This window comes from Coenobita brevimanus, chromosome 52 (genome assembly GCF_032717465.1).
Source record: "Coenobita brevimanus isolate Jiangsu-jjx chromosome 52, ASM3271746v2, whole genome shotgun sequence".
Classification (NCBI taxonomy): Eukaryota; Metazoa; Arthropoda; class Malacostraca; order Decapoda; family Coenobitidae; genus Coenobita; species Coenobita brevimanus.
The window spans coordinates 21,980,987-22,000,785 of record NC_137005.1 but is presented as its reverse complement, the minus strand read 5'-3'; the positions used below and the strand labels follow the sequence as shown (position 1 = coordinate 22,000,785).

General features: G+C 38.1%; 1 protein-coding gene across 1 annotated transcript; it reads right to left on the bottom strand.

Annotated features, from left to right (window-relative positions):
* Positions 1 to 559: 559 nt before the first annotated feature.
* LOC145400504 (uncharacterized) lies at positions 560 to 19,583 on the bottom strand. Its single transcript, XM_080273028.1, has 3 exons — positions 19,421 to 19,583; positions 18,830 to 19,143; positions 560 to 685 (listed from the first exon to the last, which is right to left on the bottom strand). Exons 1-3 carry the CDS (start codon positions 19,581 to 19,583, stop codon positions 560 to 562), a joined length of 603 nt encoding a protein of 200 aa, XP_080129154.1.
* Between the last annotated feature and the right edge of the window lie 216 nt (positions 19,584 to 19,799).

Genomic DNA, 19,799 nt, shown 5'->3' with positions numbered 1-19,799 from the left:
ACTGTTAGTAAGATGAAAATGAATATGGCAGGTTTAAAGAATAAAATTCAAAGTGCTATCAGTGACATGGAAGAGGGTGCGAAGGATATGACCATTAATGAAGCCCATATTTTAGAGGATCTGACATCACTCAGAATGAATAACTTTAAGGAAGTCTTTCACCCAGAAAGACAAGTCACGAGGGAGTCAATAAAATGCTGGTGAGCTATGCTGATGTGGAGCTAGTCGGGATATGGAGGTAGTGACACAGAAGAGACATATCGGTGATGAAGCACATAGTAGTGTTGAGTCCTGTGTTCAAGTGTCAAGTGACAGGCATAGGGACAGAATGGATGAGAACTGTGGTGATGTGATCAGTGAGATGCCACATGGGGGGAAGGAAAGATGGAAGAACAGCAGAACAAGATTTAGCATGAGGAGAGCAATAGGAGAGAGGGTGGAACAGCAGTACAAGAGTCGGCATGAGGAGTGCAAGAGGCGAGAGGGAGGAGCAGCAGTACAAGAGTTGGCATGAGGAGAGCAAGAAGAGGTGGCATGCATAATGTGAATGTTGTCGTTGTTATGGCCAGTAGTCCTGCAGCACATGAGTCACATCCTCGTACGGGCGCCGTGTCCAAGTGTACACAACTGTGACCACAATCGGTAGTGCCACAGGTTCATTTTCTGATAGGAGGTGGAAGTCCGACTAATAATGAGAGTGATGTGGGCTTTAGTTTACAGGTGGAAACACTGCGTGAGGAAATATCAGTTTAAGGGAATAACAGGATCCATGAAAAGTGATTCCATGAACATTACAGCAGTTAAAAGATTCATTTCTTTGAAAAAGTGATCCTGGAGTTCAGCTGATGGGATATGAGAACATGTTACAATAGTATTTTATGTTGAAGTTATAAACATTACAAAGTTGCATTCCAGGTCAGAGGAACTTCATTCATTCATTCATTGCCAGACGCCATGTATCCCAGACGGGGTGGCCAAGGGCTTAGAGTTAATTGTTTTACAGGGAGGGGCACTAATCCTCCACCAACCCCACTTGACACGTAGGGATGCCAACAGCATCTGGTGTTCCCAGGCGGTCACCCATCCAAGTACTAACCAGACCCAACGAGGAACTTAATGCTTTTAAAATTACAGTGAATGCAAAGGATAGAGAAAAGTTATTTAATGAGGAATTATGGCCAAAGGATGTCACAGTAGACAAATATTATAATAAAACAAACACGGTGATAAATATAGAACATATCTATTACATATCTTGCTCCTTTTTCCTTGCACTTTTTATTCTGACTGTATTTGTGTTTGATTAGGTCATTCCCCTAATATCATTGATTTTATTGTTAGGTTAACTTCATTGGGTTTTTGTTAATTTGGTGTTTGTTTTTTTCCATATTCATTTTATTTACATTGCTTTTCGTTGCTAAGGCTTTTAAGTATCAGTCATATTTTATTTTCACCTTTGCCAACGAAGCTGGAGAAGCTTATGTATTCGCCTATGTTTGTTTTTCCAGACGATATCTCCAGTGGATCTCCATGAATTTCAATAAAATCTGGTGGAAGGGTGGACCATGGGCCAAGAAAAAAGTGTTTAAATTTTGGGGAGGATACGGATCCTGTGTAAAGTATCTCCAAAAGTTCTCAATGAACTTTGAAATTTTGTGGAAGGGTGGGCAACAGGTCAAGCAATAACTGATTAAATTTGGGGGTGGATCCGGATCCTATGTAATCTACACAATATCTTCACTGATCCGGATCCAGATCCTTTTTAATGACAATGACATTACTGGAGGTATACACCTCGGAGTCCTTCCTCGTTATATGTGTTTTTCGCACTTAACAGGTAACTATTGTAAATCTCAGTTTTGTACTTTTTATCTTGTTTTACCTAGACTTTGTATTTTATTTTATTTGTCACTTTTCTGTCACTGTAGTTTATAAAGTTATTTAACTAATTTCTACATTTATTACATTTTTGGTATTTCTAAAAAACAAATTCTAAAAAAACTGGCTAATCATTTTAACTGGTTTTTGCTACTGGATTATTTTTGTCTTCTAATTTGGATTGTTTTAAACTGCACACTGATTTCTAGAGAGCTATATATTTTTTTTTTAACTGGATAGTCTATTTATAATTAATTGGTCTGCCTCTTTAAACTGTTGCATGATTATTTTTTTATTTTACTCTTTTTTGTTGTTTTATATAATTTTATAATAATATTTTATAAGCATATTCCTATGTGGTTGGTGGTGGCAACCATCATCCACTCACATGATGTCTTCCTGCCTTCTTCATCCTTCACCTCTATCATTCTTTTTCGGCGTCTACTCTTCCCTCTTCCTATTTCTCCCATTATTCCTGTTACTTTTTATTACTATTCTTTGTTTTTCAGGTGATTATATTTTGACAAGTCAAATGGATTCCTGTAAGCCAGGATACCATTTACAACACTTTGTGATAACCATATAACCAACTCATACGTGTTCCCTACGTGTCAGCAAGTGGGTTGGCGGAGGTTAGTTTCTTTTCCCGTAAAACAACGAACTCAAAGACAAATGGCCACCCTTTACGGGATTATGGCATCTGGCTATAGCCTACATAGATAGCAGGATAGGTAGATTATTAAGTTCATTTTTTTGTATTAGTTTTATATTTGTACTTAGGTTTCAACTCACTTTCCTATCTGATACAGCCACCAAATTTTTACTTTCTTTTTTTTTTTTTTAACACTTCATTTCTTTAATCCATTTCTTACTAGTCACGAAAAGATGGTTATTAAGATATTTGCTTTTATTTGCTATTCCATAGGGAAAAATATAGATATCATCCGCTCTGTAGCAAATCAGTAATATGATTTTTTTTTTTTTTTGGGGGGGGGAGGAACATATATTACGGAAGACAAATTGGGTGATACGGTATTAAATTCATTGAACACAGATATGAATGTATAGGATCTGCTCTTTGATATTGTGGAAAGTCTCTTATTTCAAATATAGGAAGGTGTGAGGGAGAATTAGTTTGTATGTGAAGGAAAACCTTCCTTTTACAGTGAAGATTTTATTAATTGACACTAATTCTATTGCAATGAATTTAACCATGGGACACTGTAATTCTCTTAATAGCTGCCAACATGAAAAATGATTATATGGGGGGACAAAACACTAGACCTGTACCTGGAGGCACTGAGTATCTTGGTGTATATACTAAATAACCATAAGTTTAACAATGTTTATATCAAGGGAGATTTTAATGTAGATCCATTTATTGGTAGGTCTTTGTTAAACCTTAACAATTTTACACAGAGAAATAGTTTAGAGTGCTTTGATGTTGATATGTTGGATAAACAAACTTTTACTTACATTCCTTACAGTGATTTCTATACAAAATGGTTGGATCATTGGAAAGCATACCACTTACCCCAATATTTCTGATATTGAAGTGTTGTGTCCTATGACTGGGTCATATCATCTACCGTTGACTGTTACAAAATTAAATCCATGGATCCATGCTTAGGAGTATGTTATCAAGTTCAAAGTTCTGAAGATAATTTTTACATTGAATAGACTCATGATAGTAATAATAATACTCATTAAACTGAGAGAGGAGAGGTGTTAGTAGGGAACATAACAAATACATGAATAATAAGGTGTTTACTTGCCAGGTGGTCGGATGTGTCTTACTGGAGCAGAGAGCCCAATTAGAGAATATGATAATACTATGATTAATTCAGTAGCCCTTTTCACACATGATTATTAAGTGATGAGGCAGAAACGCGGAAAAATATGGGTTACTCTTGGTCTGAACCGCTGTTAAAGAATTATATGCTAAATCAAGATATAATTATATTACGTGGCTAAATAACGGAAAAAAACAGAAACTCAGAGGAATATCAAAGAATTGTTGAAAGTACAAAAACTTTAAACTTTTCATTGTAAACGTAATGAAATATCTGACAGATTTAAGACTGTGCAAGAGAAAATTCAGAACTAGAATATGTTTTCTTTTTGGGGTGAAATAGATGGTATGGCAAATGACAGAAATATTATACGGCAGGTGGTAGCGACCATCATTCACCCACTTGATGTAGTGCAGCCTACTTCTTTCTTCATCTTTATTTTTCTGTGTCTGCCCTCCTCTCATCCTATTTCTCCCCTCTTTCCTGTCAACTTCTACTACTCCTCTTTGGCAGTTTTACATTGAATGACAAGTCTAATGGTTTTCAGTGAGCCTGGAGACCATTTCCATTGCCATACGTTTTTCCTATATGTAAACATATGGGTTGGCGAAGGGTTAGTGCCCCTCGCTGTAAAACAACTAACTCCAAGTCATCCAGCCACCCCTCACGGGATTATGTTGTCTGGCTATATTTTGATAGACCGTTTGGTGAAAAGTTTAAGAATGAGGATGAAGAGGTTATTGGGGAGGAAGCAGAGTTTTTTCTAAATTAAAAGAAGTGTGGTATTCTAAGAGAAAAATTTCCATTAACATGTAGATAGAAAGACTAAAATTAGAGTACCTATATACTGAGAGTAGCGACAAATCCCCGATAGGACGCCATTTTCCTGCCAAACGCGCGGCGCACACCGACTCCCTGCCCGGCGACCTGCTGTCCTCTCTCTCTCTCTCCTGCTGGTGATAGTTGCTATAAATACTGACGAAAACATAATATAAGAGAAGATGATGAATGAGAAGTAGGATGCTTACAATCAATGTTTATATAGGAATATTTAACAATACACTATATTATAGCAGTAACCTGTTGAGGGACAGGACTTGATTACATTCTGTACAAGTTTCCTCATGGCTACACTTTTACTGAGTTCTGTATTTTTCTTCTGTGTTTCTTTTTTCTTCTTCATTAATCTTTTTCCAGTAGAAATGCAAGCGAGCATTGATAAACTTGCTTAGAAGTTTGCTTTTGAGGTTGTGACTGGTAGGAATATCATAATTTTTGGTTAGGTTTACTGCTTCATTCATCAGGGTTTTCTTAATGTTATTTTTTCCTGTCAAATCACACTGACCTTTCCTGAACATCAGCTCGACTTTATTCAGCATCTCATGTACTTTATAAGTCCTCCTTTTTTGTATTCCTTGAGTAAAGTGAGGTCTGCTGCCTTATGAGCTGTCTGATGGGGTGATGATATTACATCTCCCAGGCACTCGTCACAGGTGGTCTCCGTGTTTTTTTTACAGTGAACACAGTAGCCTATAAAGTTGTACAAAGAATCACTCTCTGTCACTGACAAGTCCTGCTGACCTTCATCTGTGAATGTTATTATGCTGACTTCAGACTCACGTGAAAAAGTGTTACAGCTTCTAAGTAACCAATGGTAACATTAGAAGTAAACTAGAGTACCTATATAGGTACTCTCAGGTAAACTGTATGTTATAGTGGACCCCTTAGAAACTTGTGACATTCATAGACGGTTGACTGAAGAGTCACGTAGGTACACGTCCACATAATATACAGTACATAAAATGCACGTAGTACACGTATACAGTAGCACACGAAAAAAAAAAAAAAACGATGCACGTTCCACGTATTGTCACAACACACGAAATAATAAGAGTACATGTAGAATACACATCAAAAGATTCTGTACGGATAATGCACGTGAGAATGTGCGTAAAAGCACAAGACATGTGATAATAAACACACGAAAGGTAAACGTCATACACATATGAACAGCAGCATACGATAGTATAAAAGTAGGATAGTATAATGGTAGGCTACCTTGGTATGAGGAGCGCACTATTATTTTGTGAATAATACTTTTTTTCCATGTAGGCATAATACACAAGTAACACAATGCACTCATATGAACAGGAAGTATAATAATACATATGCAAGATATGCATAAACAACCATAAACAACTAATATCAACATAGTATGAAACAACCGTGAATTTGTGTCATCACTTCTTAAACAAATTCATTCTCAATGATTAATCCGTCCTGATACTCTTATGTACTTAAGTGGTTCCCTCTTACACCGACAGTTCATTTATTTCTACGGCAGAGAGGAACAAACTCCCAGCAAATTACATGAAAACATTCATTAAGCATACCATACCTCACATAAGACTGATTTAGAAGTTGGTTCCCCCCCCAGACGATTGACTTTATTCCTCCATAATTTCTTTCTTTCTGGATCAGATGGAAATGTGAACATTTTAAAGCCTTTCTCCGGTCGACTGGCACACCCATAGGCAGAACAGCCCGGCATCACACCCACTCTCAGCAACAAAAAAACATGAACTAACGCTAACGGAATGCCTGCACCTGAGTCTCAGTCAGGCGGCGTGCGAATTTGGCAGGAATGTGGCGGCCATCAGCTGAGCGTCCGGTACCCCCTATGTCGCTACTCTCCCGGTATATATAAGGTGACCAGAGTCCCGCTTTTAGGTGGGACAGTCCCGCTTTTTTGACGTCCGTCCCGCTTTTTTTAATTGTGACCAGAATGTCCCGCTTTTTGAGCAAATTATCTTAACTGTCCCGCTTTTAGAAACTTAATATTGCATTAGATATAACATGACCTTCTTTTACGAAATTAGGATGAATTAGAAAAATTATGCATAATCCTAACCAAATGAAATACCTAATTATTAATATAAAATCTGTAATGCTCACTAGTAGGACTCGCGCACGTTTGCGGCTGTGGTGTGGCTCGCAACTGTGTACAATGGTGCCATGTTTCCCCAACTTGCGATGTGAAACGGAAGCTATTTATGTACAAGGCATCACAAATTCGATAAATTCAGATGAATAAAACTTACACTTGTGTATTTTGATGGATGAATCAACAGTAATCTTATTATGCATAAAATATTTATACAGTAACACAGAAACATGGCATACATATTGTACAGTGTTGCTAAAAGAAATTGTAGTCACTTTTAATGGTTTTTAGTGTAGTTTTAGGGTGGGTAATAATATCACAGTTATGGATATAAGATAATGAGCCTGAAAAAAGAAGAAATATGCCAATATCCAAAGTAAAAGAAATAATTCATGTAATTCTTCTGAGTGGCAACACTTACCAGTCTGGCCTACGGTAAAGTACCTTCGTATACCCAACCATAGCTTGTACAGGTGTTGCTAGGGAAAAATGCTCACATTTACCAGCTTTTACCATAATTTTAAGGACGAGGAATAATCACATTTATAATCATAAGCTAATATGTAGGACAAAATAGTAGGCATATGCCAATACCGAAGTAAAAAAAAAAAAATTATTCACTCGCGAGCGGCAACACTTCCACACCCAGTCGGCGAGAGAGCGAGAGAGAGAGAGAGAGAGAGAGAGAGAGAGAGAGAGAGAGAGAGAGAGGCAGGAGAGGGGCATGCATTGAATGCATTGTCGGCATCACTAAATATAACAAAACCAAATTAACAAATGAAAGCACAATTATAAATAACTTATAAAAGAATCAAAAGTACTCAGGGTGGCTCACATTTCCCGCCAGGAGAGAGAGAGAGAGAGAGAGAGAGAGAGAGAGAGAGAGAGAGAGAGAGAGAGATAACGGTATAGAAAACGTGGCAACACTGTACACAGGTGCGGGCTACACCACAGCCGCAAACGTAGGCGAGTCCTACTATAGCTGGTAACTTTGGTCGACCCATTCACTGTACCGTAAGGTATGTTCGGAGTTCGTAGAAGACGTTAGTGTTTGATTAGCAGCCTCAGTTTGAGGTGTAGCCCAGCAGCGGTCGCTGTCACATTAGTCAATATCTATCTGTCTATCTATCTATATCTATCTCTAATTGTCTATCTGCCTATCTATCTATCTATATCTATATCTATCTATCTATTTATCTATACTGTAGACACACACACACACACACGTCCCGCTTTTACCTCCAATAAATCTGGTCACCTTAGGTATATAGGTACTCTAAAACTGTTAAAGAGGAGGCTGAATGAAGGCATAGGTCATGATAGCGTAAACTTTACACTACTGAAGTATGGATCTGAGGAATTTTGATGTGTTAGTGCGTTTTATAAATTCTTTGTTACAATTACTGCTATTCACCAGTGGAAATACTGAAGCATACCTCCATTTAATTAAAGGTATTAACGGTACTGCATCAGATTCATCTAACTATTGGCCAATAACGGTATCCTCATGTGTATTGAAATGTTTAGAATGATATATTTTTAGATGTTTTAAAAGAAAATTGTGTTTTTAATTAACTGTAGGCAGTCTGGATTTACAGAAGGACTGTCTGCTGCTGTTGCTTGTTTTTTATTTATTTTTTTATTAAAAGAACCATACACTAAAAAAATCTGAATACCTTATGTAGCTTTTATGGATGTATCTAAAGCTTTTGATAATGTGAATCATTTTTAAGTTGGGAACATTTTACTGGAAAGCGAATTTCCCACTGACATGAAATTAATTATTATGAATTATTTACGGAACACCAATGCGAGAAATATTTGGAATAATTGTTCTGGTAAATCTTACCTACAATGGAGCTGCTCAACAAGAAGGAATTTTTTTTCTTTGGCTGTTTAAATTCTACATTGATAATAAAATTAAAATGTTATTGAAGGCCAATGTTTGATGTTGCCTTGGGCCTTTGAGAGTAAAGATCATTGCATATACAGATGACACTGTAATCTTAGGTGATTTAAAAGAAAACACTGAGTTACTGTGTAAAACTTTTGAGACTGAGGTAAATAATTTGCAGCTGAAAATTACCATCAATAAATTCAAAGTTATGATATTTAATTTGAAAAAAATTAGGGGCACAGTGTCCCTTATAAAAATCAGTATGAAGTAGTGAAGAAACAAATATTTAGGCTATATGATTGAAGACAGTTTTTCAAATAACGATGATATTGAGATAAGTTTAAACTCTTTTTATTCTAAATTTAATTCTGTATACAGGAAATTTGAGAAAAGTAATTCACAATCACTACTGTTTTTATTTAAGGCATATTGTGTACCTGTTTATGGGTTATCAATATGGGACATAGAAAACACAAAAAGGTCACTTGTTTAGGACATACAAATGCAATAAATGAATTATATAATTCACCTCCTGAAATATGTATTCATAATGTAGCTAAGGTAGCTGCTCTTTTTCTGCTAAGGCATCATGCATTAATCACACAGGCAAGATGTGTGAAATCGTTATTTACAATGAGGAATGTTTTTCTTCGTACCAATATTCTTGTTTTTATCTCTGGCCATCATTTTATCCAGCTTTGTACACACTTCAATGAAAAATATAGTACAATGTTAATATTATGAGAATGGACTCTATTATTAGATCAAGGATTGCTTGGATTCAAAATCATGAAGAAACAATAAGGCTGGCGGTTACTGTGGAAACAGATAAAAAGATATATAAGTCTGAATTATTTTGGTGGTAATGGGCTTTGTTGGTGCTGCAGTATGTATATATGTGTTATAGTATACTTATGTACACTTGTAAAATATAGTTCTGAGAGGAGGGATTTACTGGAAGTTTCTCAGTTTTTCTCATACTTTACCGTTACATGTCAGAGTTGCCAGTTGGTCTACTATTTGCGTGGGAGGTATTTTGTAAGTTGTACATCGATTTTTGAGTTCTTTGTCTATGATGCTGTATTCTTGTGATTCTTTTTAAAATTATATTTTTGTCTCATTTTGTATGCTCAATAATTTAAAGAGTTGTTGGGATATTTTGGAGCTGGTAAATGTTGTAACTATTGCTTCCCCGAGAATATAGTAGATTTTTCTAGAATATAGGAAGCTTACATAAGGATGGGGAATAGACTATTCTAGTCTATTAAAAAGAAACTTCAAGAATCTGATGGTGGAGTATCTTGGGAAGCTTACCGTGCACAGTCTGAGTAACTTGCTGATCAGAATGGTCGTGATGGTAGACCGAAATTAGTGCAGCTTGCTACTAGCCTCCAGGGTGCCACAATGGAATTTCTTGGGCAGATGTCAGTAGAGGAGAGGAACAATTACCATTTCTTAGTAGAAGTGCTGGAGCCCAGATGAACCAGACTGAGGTTTACAGAGCAAGATTCTGGAGCTGTGTACGGGCTCGAGACTAATATCTACATCAGCTTGCTCATGACCTAGAGAGTATGTCATACAAGGCGTACCCTAGAGCAGCACCTAACCTGTTGGCTATTCTTCTGAGGGACCAGTTCATCAGTGCTCTTGATAGTGTAGAATTGAAAGTGCAAGTGAAGCAGGCACAACCAAGAAGCATGCAAGAAGCACTAGCCAGGGCTCTAGATTTCAAGTCCTATATCAGGTCTACCCAGTGGGCACAGCTTATGAATTCCACATCTCTTGGTCATGGATATTTGATGAAATCTCATGTACACCAGTATTCACCAGATTTCTACATCTTTCCCACGTGGAAACTTAGTTGAGAAGATCTCGTGTAAAACTGGATGAAGAATTCATGTGAATTCTCTCAGAATAGTATCAGATATATATGTGGTGGTACAATTCACATGAAATAGATTAGTTCCGATTGTGATTCTGCAACATTAGAGCAGTGTGAGCTTATGCCTTTTTGTGTGTGTGTGTGTGTGTATATGAAAGTAATTACCGTATGTAGCCTGCCTATTAGCACTTTATAATATTTATTGATTGGAAATTAATATATATATATATATATATATATATATATATATATATATATATATATATATATATATAATCAGCCGTTTGAGTGTCCACTGCAGGACCGGCCTATCCCGACCAAAGTGGGCACAATACAGCCAATGTATGGCTTAGGCTGTCTGGTAGAGACTGCATGTAGGGTGAGAAGTGCTTGTAAGTGTAATTGTTGTGTTGGAGTGGCCTTGGATGTGTGTATAGTCTGTGAACCAAGTGTAATCGACCTGTGCAAGCCGACTGGGTGCAAACATACTTTACGGTATACGACACTGGTTCAACCACAGCACCTCATGTGTCCGCCAGTGCAGTACGTGGCATGAAGAACGCTCCCAGAGTTTATTACCCTGGTGGAGCGCGGACCCTTGTTTTTCGGTTTACGAAAATGCACATTTTACCACTGTACCACACACACACACACACACACACACACACACACACACACACACACACACACATATATATATATATATATATATATATATATATATATATATATATATATATATTGTTATGGAACAGAGAGAGATAATGAACACTTCAAGTGAGAACACGAAAATCACTACTGTCCCACAAAGTTCCAGGTTCAAAACAAAAGACTTAGGTAAAATTACAAGTTAAAGCTTAATGCTCATACTAACAGCTTAACATTCAGGACTCATAAGGATAATGTAATTGCAAAACAGGTTACATATATGGTTAACTGCAATAGCCTCTATTAACATGAATTTAGCAAGGGCAAATTTATCTAAGTCAGCCCTGATAAAATGAGAAAACCGGATAATGCTCAGTTAAAGCAAGATATAATATTATTACAGATACAAATTATTACTAATACTGGCTGACAGTATGGAATCAATATGAATCATAAAAACTTTACCTGGCTTATGAATTAACGCCTTAGGCTATACAATACAAGAAAAAATGGTAATAACACTTATACTCAAATTATACAGCAGCTAGATGGCTGGAGACTTCCTGAGCACTCACAAAAATAATATACTGTACAGGGGAGGACAGAGATGTGAACAGAATGAGGATTAGATCTAAGTGGCAACTAATGCAGAGACTGAGCTCATTATATAGGGAGCCGGCAGAGCTTGATTCAACTTGTAAGAAGGACGCGCAAATGAAGGCATAGAGGACGAAGAGTTGACAATCCTGCTCTGAACAACAGAAAGAACGACTTACTCTACTATCTCTACTATAAGGGGGAGAAGGGGGGAGTGAGGTAGAACACGCAAGCCTGGTCACTATGGAAGCCACGTGGCGAATCGTGAACAAACATGCAGCATACTGTACATAAGGATCATACAAAGGATGATGCATTCATGAACAAAACTGTATCATAAGTTAGAATTATACAAGGGATGATGAAATCATAGGCTATGTAACAATATATATATATATATATATATATATATATATATATATATATATATATATATATATATATATATATATATATATATTTTTTCATTGCCAGACGCCATGTATCCCAAACGGGGTGGCCAAGGGCTTAGAGTTAATTGTTTTACAGGGAGGGGCACTAATCCTCCACCAACCCCACTTGACACGTAGGGAGACCGTTATGCCAACAGCATCTGGTGTTCCCAGGCGGTGACCCATCCAAGTACTAACCAGACCCAACGTTGCTTAAACTGTATATATATTCCTAACATTGTCGTTTCTATTGGTCTTTGGGAATATCCTTGATGGACAGAACACATCATCTTTGGTGAGAGAGCAGACTAAATTAGTAAAAGACATTATTTAAGTTATAAAGGAACAGAAATGGAGATGGGCAGGTCATGCTGCTGCTGCTGATGATGATGATATTATCATCATTAGCCATTTAGTGTCCTGAACAAAGGCCTCCCCAAACCTTCTCCATGAATTCCATATTTGAGAGAGAGAGAGAGAGAGAGAGAGAGAGAGAGAGAGAGAGAGAGAGAGAGAGAGAGAGAGAGAGAGAGAGAGAGAGAGAGAGAGAGAGACGGAAGTGGTTGTGGATAATTCTTTACTTAAAATGATCATCTCAATTAAGCGATATAAATGATGGTGCAGTAGGTATTCATGATATTCAAAGTAATACTTTTTATGTGCTTATTAAACATTTTCTTTATTATTATTATTTTTTTTTTTAACAAATGCGAAATAATACTAGATCACCAAATATCGACGTAAACAACACGGTTCATATACAGTGTTGCCATGCTCGTACAATCTAGCTATAGTTTCTCGCTAGATACAGAGGAACTGAATTAGATCATGTATAAATATTTAATTTTTACATCTAATGACATTCTATAAATGTTATAGTTATTTGAGCCATTTTAAATGATATTTTAATTTTTGTGGCATTATTCTGGCTATTTTGCCATTCCATCTTGCTACCTATAGCGAAGTTTGAGTATTTTCAATGGTAACCTTGCAGAAACATTTAAACCCCGCATTTACCGTACGTACAAAGGCACATGCTTTGAGGGAAGGTATGATTTTTGAAGTCCTCTATCAATTTTCAGTATCAAAAGTTAATCATATATAAGCTTTAGGTATAAAGACTGTAGTGTGTTGAAGAAATTAGCCTTAAATAAACTGGTCAACCACACAGGCTCGGTCTAAATAGCCTAGTCTATCCATATGACATATAGGCTAGCCTATAGGCTAGGCATTAATACTGTCGGGCGCTTGTACAGTGCTAATATAGATAGTGTTACGATTTCATTTGGTCACACCCTAGGGGAATTCCAGCCTTTTCAATGATATTTACTCCTCAATTTAGGGGGGGTTTCATATATGACATTTTCCTCGCAAAAATGTCCTTTAGGTGTTTTTGTTCGTCCGGTAACAACTCACTGTATAGTCACGGCTTGGGGAAGGCGACCTTAGTCCGTCCCTGCCCCCCAAATTATGAGCTTTCACAGTTAACGTACGTTAGAGTGAGGATTAAATTTGATTGGATCAGGTCTGATTTGGTAGGTTAAGTTAGATTAAAAAGCACTTCATTCGATTTTAATTCCTTTTTTTTTTGTACATGACTTCAACCACCTACAGGGATTAGGCCAGGTTAGGTTAGGTAAGATGCTTTCACAGTTAATGTAGGTTAGGTTGGGGGTTAAATTTTGTTGGATTAGGTCTGATTTGGCAGGTTAGATTAGTTTAATTAACCCAATAGCTGCTACGTACATCATATGAAGAATAGCGTGCGACTGCAATGTACATCATATGATCAAATTCTTTTTGTTTTAAAAAGGCACGCTACATTTTTCACCCAAATGTCTACAAATAACGAACCACGGCCAAACTAATGTAAATAACGAACTCAAATTTTGTGTCCTATTCTTTTCCATGCACGCTTTCATTTACAAGAGCAAAAATTATTTTTGAGGAAAAAAATCCCGTTTTTTTGTTCATGAGGGGATCGACCACGAAACCTCATGCCGCAGTTAATGGGTTAAAAAGCACTTCGTTCAGTTTTCTTTCCCCTTTTTTAATTTTATATATGACTTCAACCATGCACAGGGAATAGGCCAGGTTAGGTTAGATTAGGTTAGGTTAATACTAAATAATTTGTTCGATTTTACAGTTTTCATCTCGTATTCAATTCGACCCCTTAGTGGGAGTTAGGACAGGGTTGGGTAAGTATGAGATCATTTGCAGTTGAAAGTATTGTCAGTTAAAACCAAAAAATGAGTAAATCCTCCCCGCAGAGAAAAAAAGGGTGTTCATGGCATTCATGGATCTGGAAAAAGCAAATGACAAAGTGGACAGAGAAGGATTGTGGAAAGTTTTGTGCATGTACGGTGTAGAGGGTAAGCTGCTAGGTGCCGTCAAGAGTTTTTATGATGGTAGTGAAGCATGTGTCAGGGTTAATGGGCAATTAAGTGAATGGTTCACGATCAGTGTGGGCATGCAACAATGTTGTGTGATGTCCCCATGGTTGTTCAATGTATATATGGATGGGGAGATGAGAGACGTGAAAATACGAGTAATGGAGAGAGGGATGGGATTGATAATGAATGGTGATGTATGGAATATCTCAAATTTGTTGTATGCTGATGATGCAGTACTGCTTGCAAGTACCGGACAAGAACTTGGTAGGCTAGCACAGACTTTTGCTGATGTCTGTAAGTGACGTTCCTTGAGAGTAAATGTAGAAAAGAGTAAAGTGATGGTTATTGAGAGAGAAAGTTACTCCCAGTGCAATGCAACAGTGAATGGAGAGAGACTGGAATTGGTGAGAGAGTTCAAATACCTGGGTAGAGTGATAGAAAAGAGAGGAAAATGTGCAAAAGAAGTTGAAAGTACAGTAGAGTGACACAAGGAAGAAAAGTAGCTGGTGCAATGAAGGCCTTGATAAGAAACAGAGGCTTGAGTGTTGCAGCTGCACGAGGCTTACATGAAGGAGTGTTAGTGCCAGCTTTAACATATGGATGTGAGACTATGGTGTGGCATGAAAATGAAAAGTCAAGAGTAAGAGCGGTGGAGATGGGACTGCTGAGGAATGTATGTGGAGTATAGAGGGTGGATAGGATACGAAATAATGTGATTCGTGAAAGATGTGGAGTGAGGAAGTCAGTGGATACCAGAACTGAAGAGAGTGTACTGAGATGGTATGGTCATGTGGAGAGAATGGATAACAACCGAGTGGTGAAAAAGGTATAGCTGAGCGAATTCGCAGGAGGGAGGAGGCGAGGTAGGCCAAGGAGAAGGTGGAGAGATATGGTTTGGAAGTCGGTGAGGCTAGGGAACTGACAGGAGATCGAGCTGGCTGGATGAATTTTGTGAGAAGTGCATGATCAGAGATTTTTCGCATCCTTTTTTAACGTGGCAGCGTCTGGATTGACTCAATTGGATACGATTATGTGAAGCTACAGAAGGTGGTGAATGTTTTTGGCGTATCCGATAGAGCCAGGATTCCGGGGGCTTGAATGATGAGTGAATGGAAGCATGGCCCATTGGACTGGGCAATTTTGGGCTGTCTGGACATTGCTACTCCTCACCCTGCCCTTGGGTGGGACAGGAGGTCCGGATGATGATGATGATGATATATATTTAGTACCAGTTTAAGGATATTATTTCGAATTTGACTTCACCCAATTACAGGCCTTAGGATTAGTTTGTGGTGGAAGTTGTTCCCTAAATCATGCAAAAAAGGGTTATTTCTTACCTATACTGAAAAAAAAAAAATAAATATAGTGGGCTCGGACATTACAAGAGAGGATGGGTGGTCCTGGTCCTCACGCACTTTGAAATCGTGCACTTTGAATACATAATCTTATTGGAAACATTACATATGGGCGGTAACCCCTCATACCTTGAAATTTTTTTTTTCTTAGAGACATAATAAAGGGAAAATTTTTCAGACATACTGTATACTGCAGATATAGCCACAATAACAAAAATATGGTCAGAGACCTTAACAATAGTAGACAACAGGCCTGATGGACGTAAGTAACAGGGGTTCTGAGGCGCGGCAACACATTTAGAGTGCCCTCGCTGCACCACCGGTCCGCACCGCGCGTTTAACGGTAGCCAGTGTTGTATTATTCCAAGCTTTGATGAAATTTACGGTCTGTCGAATGTTATATTTCTTCCAGAATGCGGTAACAGTCATTATGGTGGGGGATACAGGTATGCCAGGCGAAGCAAGTGGGACTTCGGAGGTGGAGGCGGCTGGCGAGTCGGAGGGGGGGGGGGCAGTGGAGGTGGAGAGGACGGTGGCGTACTAATCAGGGGAGGTGGTGAGGGGAAGATCCTCCATCTCCTCCTCGCTACTGATCACATTTTTGGCAACTTCCTTCATCTCTCCTTGTTTGTCTGCTTCATTCCTTATCTTGTTACGAACGTATTTGCTGTATAACAACTTAGCATTCGCGAAATAGTGTCATTCAAGCAAATCCAAACATTATTAAAGAAACTGGGTTCTATTCTAACTTAATGTTATTGCCGAAAACGTTATTGTCGAAGTCGTTATTGGTGAGATCTTACTGTAGAAACCTCTTGAGCACCTTCCTCAAGAGCCTCTAAGTCGCGATGGGCACGTTGTGCGGAGAGGGGGGTCGCTGAGTCAGGGAAAATAATGGCTTTGGGCCACTCCTTGCCTCTACCTCACGTATTGTGGGCTACATTCTCGCAGTGAAGGTTTTTTTGATTATTATTTTTGTTCACTTGCATACTGTGCGATTCACGTACTGTGAACTTGCATACTATGTGAGCCCACTGTATTATGACTGAACTAAACAAAAAAAAATCGCTGATTTACTGTACTTATTGCTGTATTGAAACTAACATCTATGTTTTATTCTTTCAGATAATCTAACACTGTAAACTCCTACATGAATAAAACCGCACATACCACGCAGCCAGCACTCTCCTTAAGAGGATGGTGGACAGCTTCTCCATTTGTCACACAGAACCTACATTGTACATTATTATTCTTGGTGGTAGCACCTAAGTAGTGTTTTGTTTTTCACAGTGCTCCCAGGGTTTCTGATTAATTGTTTGTAGTCTTTATATTTTCTTTTGTACTCTAAGAGAAGCAATGGATCTGGCTACTGAAGCGAACACTCTGCTGAATGTGCTGATGGTTGTTGGTTGTCTGCTATCCTTACCATCCTATCTGATCCCCTGTTAACCTTTAGGATACCGTTAAGTTCCCATATGATATTTTACTTTTCCCTAATTAGTTGCCTTAATTAACTTCTCTCATTATTTACTTTCTTTTTATCACATAGAGCTCTTCTGCAGAAGGTGGAATCCAAAGCTTGTCACCTCATCAACTCTTTAAGACAGCAATATGAATGATTTTTCTGTAATGCACAATATATAAATTAAACAACTACTCTGTGTATTATTTTTAAACATACCTATATTCATTGGTATCCAATCTTGTGCAGACTATTGATGTATTGCACCTTATAGTCAAACCAAGTTTCATGGGTTCCGTTCACCATTAGCTATACCTTAACTGTACTGATGTAGTTACAGTACTGTATGCAGTATATGAATCTTGCAGGACATTTATATAGTTTGCACATTATTGAAAATTAACCTGTTGATGATTATGATCCATCTTGACAGTTTATTTTATCAATCATTAGACAAGTTTATACGACTTAAATTAAGAAGGCTCTCTAGAAATCAAATGGATAAAAATAATTTACATTCAATCCCTAGATCCCATAAGTTCTTCCCAAGCTGAATAAATTATAGTCTGTATGAGTTAATCGACTTATAAGCTAACAATGCTTTGATGATTGACGAATTCGACAATTTATTGTGGCTAAATTATTACTTTTATTCAGCATAGGAAAAACTTGTTGGAGTTAGGGAGTGAATGTATATTTTTTTATGCATTTGGTTTCAAGGCAGCCTTCCTAATTTGCATGCATGTGATTTATTCCACCAGATATTACTGTGTATTACTCATGAATTTCAACACGTCTATTACACGTGCTTAAATTCTCGTGAAACGAACTACCAAAAAATATCAGATATCCACATCTTTTAGACATCTCCAGTCCGCATCTTTTCCACGTGAAAAATGTGACATTTGCCCACTGGGCAGTGTGTCCAATTTTCAGGCAGGTTGTAGTGTGGGATTCAAGGCAAGAAAGGGGCTGTTATGTGAATCAGAAAACAATTGAAGGAAGTTGCTGGTACTGTGAAAAGCCAGGCCATAGAAAAGAGGACCGCTATAGATGGAAAAGGGAACAGGAACAGGAACATTCCAATGCCGCATCGCTCATTGGTTTGTCACAACTCCTTAAGGCTGTTACAGTGATAGGGTCTGGTGCACACCATTTGGACATTTTCATACTTAAAGGTATAGGCCTATATACCTTTAATTATTTTAAACACCAGTAAAAAGTTATAAACAAAGATCACTGGGCAGACTTTAGTGTTGATAAATTTCGACGTAGTGCTTTATTGTTTTAATATGAATATACACTAAAATAGAGAGGTAAATAATAAAAGTATTACCTGGCCACCCCAAACGGGATTGAGGCGTCTGGCAATAGATAGATAGATAGACCTGTATTTTTACGAATACCTATTGTACTGTTTACACTGATGAAATACATGACATATGTTATATTACTTGGTCGTTACCTACCACAATGTCGGTGCATTTATGATTGAATATTCATTACGATTTTATTACCGTGTGTTATCAGGTCTCCAGTTGTGGAATACTCCGTGGTTTGTGCTGTTGTAAGTCTTCTCATCTGTGAAGACGACCCTGGACCAGAAGTCAATTCCTTTTTCCACATACTGACGGGCGAAGGTTAGCCTGCGTGCCCGATGTTCGTCTGTGAGGCGCTCCTTTTCGGCTGGAATTCTGTGACGGAGACCCGCCTCCCTTAAACGCCTCCGCACAGTTTGCGCGGTCACATTCAGCTGCAGACGTTCCCTTATGGCGACAGCGTCCGTGAAAGGGGCATCCTCCACCTCTCGTCGGATGTTTTCGTCTTCTTCACGGGTAGTTGATCGAGGTCGAGGTCTTCTTTCTAAAATCATACTCGTTTTTATAACATTCCGGATATAAAACAAATACAGGGAGATCCACTACCCATAATTAATACTTTAAGTTTTAACTCTACTACGAATTACTGACGTTAGCTACCAGGAACCTTGGATGATTAAAGCGTAGAGTTTTTTTTTTAAATTTCCTTTTCCTTTTTGGTCAACGGCAGCCTCAAAACTAAGTACTTATTGTAATTCATTGCTATTTGTTATTATTTGGTAACTTCATTAGTAACTATCGCAACAAATGAATGTGCATACCAGCGTCAACCAGACTTCCAGTTTCCTCATGTCGATGTGTCCACTTTTGAACTGTTGTGCGGGACACGGCAAGTCTCTGCGCTATCACCCGTGTTGAATGACCGGCCTCGTGCAGAGTCATGATCTGTGTACGTTTAATCATTTCTCTCTGCTGCCTGTTCATCTTGAATTCGGTGGTAGACTGGCAACGATAATATCAGGGGTGCAAACATCACCTCGCTCCACTTATGATTGGCTGACTTGAAACTTCTCCCTGATGTGTGATTGGCAACATTTCGTGATCCCTCCAAACAAGCTGAAGGCGGAGTCAAACTAGGCGTATTTCTCGCAGCAAGTTGATCGTTGGTGCTGCTCGCTGGCCATTTCGGTCTGCTATCAG